Source organism: Lepidochelys olivacea (genome assembly GCF_965140295.1).
Source record: "Lepidochelys olivacea isolate rLepOli2 genome assembly, chromosome: 4".
Lineage (NCBI taxonomy): Eukaryota > Metazoa > Chordata > Testudines > Cheloniidae > Lepidochelys > Lepidochelys olivacea.
The window spans coordinates 23725399-23732123 of NC_140414.1; the positions used below are offsets into that span (position 1 = coordinate 23725399).

Below are 6725 nucleotides of genomic sequence, written 5' to 3' on the forward strand. Positions count from 1 at the left end.
TCAACCTCCTTCTATGATTGTGTATTACCATAGTCTGGAGTGATGTGGATTGCAGTTGTTTGCAACATGCATGCAGTGAATGGAAAAATTACAGTTGTGGGAGCAATCCTACACTATTTTTCTTTGGGAATATTACTTTGCATCTAATTAGCAACAGAAATGGAACTTGGATGTTACCCACAGATGGGGACGGAATATGCAAGTGTGTGCTTGCAAACGAATGAGATACTGCAGAAATGGGGAAAAATTTTAAAAAGTCATTAAGCACTCTTGGGATCTCTTCCTATAGTAAAATAGTTTGGACAAAAGGTTCTAGTGACAAAGATGTTCCAGTTGCGACTGCACAGGACTTCTGACGTGGAGTTAATCTGATAGCTCTGCTGCCAGGGTCACTTGGTGTGCAGGTACCCAAGTGTCTTGCTGTTTCTTTCCACAATTATAATCTAAATTGTTTTCCCACACGAATGTCAAGGAAAAGCCATATGAAATCCCAAACTGGGACTGTTGGGAGGTAGGAACCGAACTTTTTTCTCACAAAATATTAATTTTATCATGAAATAGAATTACCTGTGGCTTTTGCTGAAATGTCTTCTAAATTAGAGCCTTCTAAAAACCACAGACTTGCCGGTTTTAGATGAAGTTACCTACAGTACTGAGTTCCTCCTGGAAAGGGCAAGATTTCCTCAAAGAACAGTATAGTCATGTAGCAAAGAAGAACTTTCCCTTAGCGCAGTACAATAGAAATAGTAGTGCTATATTTCAAGTATCTATGAAGTTTGTAGTCTAGCGTCAGGTTTGTTGTAAAGGGCATCACTCTCCTGACTCCGGAATGGAGTTGTTCCTCCTTAGAGATCTGAGTCTGGTATAGCTGACCTCCCATCATGGGAGGGAAGCTCTCATTAACTGGGGAGAATCATTCTCTCATCCTTCTTTCTCTTCTTGCATACCTTCACTAACTACTTCATTAACAGAAGATAATGGAAGGGTTTTTTTGTTTTTGGTTGGGGGGGGAGGGGGAGGAGAAGACAGGAGATGAAATCTTTATCCAATCATCCTGATCATAATAACCTTCCAAACAAAAAAAAACTTTCAAACTAAGTTTCTGCCCCGGTTGATTCAAAGGAGCACCTGCTGGTTGGAGCTGGATTCCAATGCCAGGTGTCTGTATCCCATCCTAAATTTTTTGTGTAGAATTTTCAGGGTAGTCTTATAAGGGATAAACTTGTCTTTCACCTTCCTGGCTTCTAAATGGTAGATTGAAGGGGCATTCCAGAAAGTCTACTCAATCAAGATCAAGGGGTGAGAATTTTGGGCATTATAGATATTTCAGAAATGGAGAAGACCTATGATTAAATAACTAGAACCAAGATTATTTAGCTTTTATCAAACTTGCATATTTTGCTCAGCCTGTTTAAGTATTGCAATCAGTGGGGCTTCCACCACTTGAGTGTGCCACAGCCTAAAGTATCTTACTGCCAAGAAGTTTTTTCCGGATAGACTGCCTAAAACTTAAATTGAACTTTATGCCATTCATCTCTTGCATTAACACTACTTCCTCTCAGTGCGTCAGCCCTTCAAATACTTGTTGTTGGTTTTTAACCCCTCAGTTATTGCTTGTGAATCTTGCAACAGAAGTGCTTCTTCACAAACACCCTTATTGAAAACTTTCCTCTTCTTATCACAGTATATTAGCTACTTATTACTAGAGCTTGCCACAAAAGCACGATATTTCATGGCGGGGGGGGGGGGGAAATCTTGCTGGCTCTTTCCTACAAATTTTGACTTGCTCTACTTATTGCACTTAAAAATCAGAAGCGTTAATAGAGGCTAAACGTGAACTCACACATGCATGCGCTCTCTCTCAGATCCATGCGCAAGAGAGCTGGGGATGTCCCTTTGAAGTAAGAATAATTGGTGAAATACTGGGTAGGACTAAATATTAAAGGATGTTTGGAGCTGAATCTAGGCTCAAATGATATTCCTGTTATGAATTACAGATGCACAGTGATATGTTGCATCAAACATTGGCTTTTGGTTTCTGTTGAATGTACATACATGACTGGAAAAATTAATCCTGTTTCAAACTGTATTGCTTAAACATCCTTCTTTCTGCTTCTACAGACTGAGAGAACATGTAGCAGCTAAGAACAAACTGCCAATCTTAATTTTTCCAGAAGGTAAGAAACTCTCATTCCACTGGATTTAGTTGTCTTCTCAGTGCTTATGTCACTCTTGGTTGTCCTGCTGTGACTCCTATTGCTCAAACAGATCTTGTTCCAAACTTGTAATAGGAAACATCTAGTATCAGGATGCTCCAGCTTCTCCCAGAAATGGTGGGATGAAGGGGAAGAAGGCTGAAAGGGTTTTTCCCACACATGGCTTAATCCTTCTTCTCTGATGCAGAGAGAGCCTGTTGTGTATCATGCATGGCCTCCCTGCTTCTACCTACCTCTCCATCCTCTTCCCCCAAACCTCAGCGTTACTCTTCTAGCACTACAGGGAGGGGAGCACTGCCCCACCATTCTCTGACCTCCAATCTTTAGGCCTGGACAAAGCACAGACATTGGAAAGTCCAATTCATTCTTGTTGGAGGTGCTTTTTACTGTTCCCCAGTGGCTGCTTGCTTTGCAAACTGGTATAATCCTGCTGTCTGACTCCATTAGAATACATAACAAAAGTTTTCTGACTGCAAACACTCTGACTTCTCTTTTGTCCAGGCACTTGTATAAACAACACATCAGTAATGATGTTTAAGAAAGGAAGCTTTGAAATAGGAGGGACCATCTATCCAGTTGCAATCAAGGTAAAATACAATAGCAATATGTCTCCAGACACTGCTGTTTACCTGTAGAAAGGTCTGGCTGCTTGGTGGGTGGGTGGGAGATGGACAAGAGTTTGTCTCAGTACAGTTGCCAGTAGAAGCACATGCTCTGCAACTGGCCCTCTGGTGTACTTGGCCATTGGAAAGCAAACAACTGAATACCCATGAATGAAAGTAATTCAGTCTCTTTAGAGTTGCTCTCTTGAAATAAGTGGAAACCTATTGGTGAGTTCTATTGGAGTTTGCCTTACAACGTGGAAGACTGGAGAGAAGTTAGGCAGGGGCTGGTCTGACCAGCCCATGAATTAACAAGTCAATATTTGAAGGAATAGGAAAATGAAGCTTGTAATCCAGGCTAGACTTGACACCCCTGTAAAAATATACATTATCTCCCCATGCTGCACCTCTGGGGGTGGAGGCCAATGTGTAATGGTTACTAATGTCCTCCTATACAGCCTTCTGAGTTAAATGCCATAACATGTGTTTACACCTTGGATCTATATTACTTAAACTTACTATTTTTGCCTTTCTGTAGTATGACCCTCAGTTTGGAGATGCGTTCTGGAACAGCAGCAAATACGACATAGTGAGCTACCTGTTGCGAATAATGACGAGTTGGGCCATTGTGTGCAAAGTCTGGTACATGCCACCGATGGTCAGAGAGGTATTTTTGCATGTGGTTGATTTTGTATAGGATGTAAAATAAGTAGGGCTTAGAGAATCAATCTTAAATTGAGCCTCCTTCAGTGCTCTTAGTAGCATTGTTCAACTTCTTTTTAAATTTTGCATTTCCCAGTGTATTTAAGCATGAAATGTATCTGCAGTATATTAGCTGTTGAAAAAGGAGGCTGTCCCTGTCCATGTAGTGTTGCTCTGGAACTAAATGCTGATGGCACAATGGCTACACAATTACTCATGCTAATATGAGCTGTGCTGCTAAGAATAACACTCGCTGTTTGGAAAATTAGTTTATTATTAAGTCATCAATCTGTCTGAGGGAAACTTTCTCTATCTTGCCATCACTTCAAAAACAGACCTAAAATGTATGCTAGATTTGCCTGGCAAGTGTGTGATTTAAATTTGCATGGGAAGTGTGTGATCTTCCATTTAGTATCAAGTTGCTGATGAGGAGTGGATTAACATCCTTTGAGGAAAAGGCTAAAAACTAGACATTCGGAGAACAAGCTTAATGTGTCAAAGCTGCTCCACTTCCCTCTCTGACACCCCCCCCCCACACACACACACCCTTCCCCCTCCCCAAAAAAACCCCAACCGAAAACCCCAAACAAAACCGGACAAAGCCTAATGCTCCGAAAGCAAAAGTTTTCTGGTCACAAACTAAAGAATCTGTAGGACTTGTAGCACAGCTGTGTGTGTGTGTGTTTTTTTTTTTTTAAATAAATAAAAATACATAGGTAAATTGACTCTAATTTGCATCCCGTGTAGGAAGGAGAAGATGCTGTCCAGTTTGCCAACAGAGTGAAGTCAGCCATTGCTCATCAAGGAGGACTGACTGAGCTTTCCTGGTATGAGATGTGATTTTGCTTGCACTTAATATGACATTTTTGCATACATGTCTTTTAAGTCTTAATGGCTATAGAATGTGGTTCAGACTCTCTAAACTGTCTAGGGGACTTGGACACTACTTCACTATATAATTGAAGATGTGTTAATCCCCTAGACAGCTTTGACTGCCTCAACCTTTGTGTTCTTTAACTTAAATGGTCTTAGCCAGGATATGGTAGATAATGAGGAAGTTGGCTATTCAGGCACTTTCATATGAAAGAAGGTTTTCTTAATAATTTATATGATGACAATACAGAGCTCTTGAACAGTGGGTTTCAGCTAAAAGTTTCAAAGCACAATACAGTCTTCCCCATTTGACAAATAGAAACTAAGGCACATAGAGGTAACATTACTGTAGTGAAGAGACGCAGCAGATCAGGAGCAGAGCTGAGACTAGGACCTAGGACTGCAGAGCTCCTATCCATTGAACATCCTGCCTCAGTATGGGTTTATGGTACCCCAAGAGCATGTAATGCTATAAAATAAGTGGATCATGCTGAAAAATCTCCAGAGCGAGGCCCTGATGAGAGCAGTCAAAATGCACAAGTGGATTCAGTGCTCTACAGAGCCAAGAAGGATGGGATATGGAATTTATGTAACATAAGGGACAGATGATGATACTATTCACGCAAGCGCTACTGTCCCTGAAGTCAAGATGAAGTTACATGGGTGCATATATTTAAGGGCTTTGGCCTAGATCATCAAAAGCATTTAGTGGCTCAACTCGACTTCATTTTTTCCCTAATGTTGAAGTCTAACTGCATCCTTTCTGTCTTCTGTGCTCCAGGGATGGAGGTCTGAAAAGGGCCAAAGTCAAAGACACTTTCAAGGAACAGCAGCAGAAAAACTACAGCAAGATGATAGTAAGAAATGGATCAACAGGAAATCTATCAATGGGAGCAGAATCCAACTGAACTCCAGCTTTTCCAACTAAGCTTCCCAGGACTAGCTCTGACAGGAATACTGTGGGTTTTTCATTGAGAAAAACCAAACCTATTCTAATGTGTGTGGATATCCTTTATGTGGATGGGGCAGAACATACAAATGGGGCAGTATTTTGTTATGTATTTTTATTGCAAGCATGATATTCCACTGGATTGCAGCTCCAGGTATCATGGAATAGAACCTGACTTAAAACTGGGGGTGGAGGGGGAGAAAAAATGCAGTTTTAAAAAACAGTACATGACTCTCTTGAATCTCTCTGAAAGGGAAGTGAAAACAGTGAATCTGGTCTGATGCTGTGTGTGCAAATAACTCTTCTTGCTACAGTCACTCGGAAGTTGGAAACAAATTTGTTTCCTGAACAGCTGCTTTCTCTCTCATCATGCTTGTAGGCTGGCTTTTTTGTTGTACAGTTCTTAACTAATCTTGCGGTTTGAGTGATGCAGGTCTGTTTGTCTCCATTGGTTTGTATTTCTATGTATGTGAAGTAGGGAGGTGGTGAATAACCTAGAATGACAGACACTAAACAGTGGGGAGAGAAGTGGGCAATCAGAACAACATCCTCTTCAAACACAACCAGGACCTTGGATGGCCTCTCACCCTAGAATTGCCTCTAATGGAAACTGATACCTGAGAAGATATTTAGGAGATTCCTCTAGAAACATCTCTGCATACTGGAACTATTCCCTAAACTACTGTGCTTCTTCAGACTGGTACAGTAAAGGGAAGAGATGATTGGGAGCTCCATAACTGAAAATGGATACCTCTGTATTATAGTAGATGCATTTTTATTATAAGTGCAGTAAATTCTTCTTTTTGCATAATGCTAACAGCTTAACAAAAATCGGTGGGGATCAGCTACCACAACACCGCTCATACTTGACTGGGCTAGCAATATCTATTACAAACCAAAACAGAATTCATGTGTCATTTGCAGTAAAAGAAATGGCCTGTTGGGAATGCACATGTACTGCAGCCTTATTGTAATGGGGAAATAAATTCTATATTTCTAATGATTCTCTGGTAATGGTATTTTTCCTTTAACTTGTTCGTTCTGGTTTCTGTTTCTCTTCTGTTGGGCAATGGTTTGCAGTGTGGCTCAGATCCACAAAGGGACATGGGCATGGCAACACCTAGCCACCCAGTGGGATCCATAAACTCTGAACTAGCCACCCGGGATTCCTAGATAATGTCTAGGGAGAAACAGGTGCCTAAAAAAGGGATCCACAAAAGCCAGCCTGCTAGGTGGGGAGGCACCTAAGCTAGTCAATGGCAGATGCTGAAGAGAGGGGTGTGGCCTAGGCCCTGCCCTTCTTAGGGCATTATGCATCCATCTCTGCACAGAATCCACAGATGGGAGTCGGGAGCCTAAGCAGTTTCTTGCAAGGGTGGTAAT

At 41.3% G+C, this 6725-nt stretch overlaps 1 protein-coding gene across 1 annotated transcript in view; it reads left to right on the forward strand.

The window, feature by feature from the left end:
- The window catches only part of GPAT3 (glycerol-3-phosphate acyltransferase 3), a 28658-nt gene extending 22313 nt beyond the window's left edge, over window positions 1-6345 (forward strand). Inside the window, exons 9-13 of the mRNA XM_084627014.1 lie at window positions 2122-2177; window positions 2718-2803; window positions 3357-3485; window positions 4268-4347; window positions 5175-6345. Coding sequence (XP_084483140.1) covers window positions 2122-2177; window positions 2718-2803; window positions 3357-3485; window positions 4268-4347; window positions 5175-5301 — 478 coding nt within the window. The 3' untranslated portion in view covers window positions 5302-6345. The remainder of the gene's footprint in view (window positions 1-2121; window positions 2178-2717; window positions 2804-3356; window positions 3486-4267; window positions 4348-5174) is intronic.
- The last annotated feature ends 380 nt before the right edge of the window (window positions 6346-6725 follow it).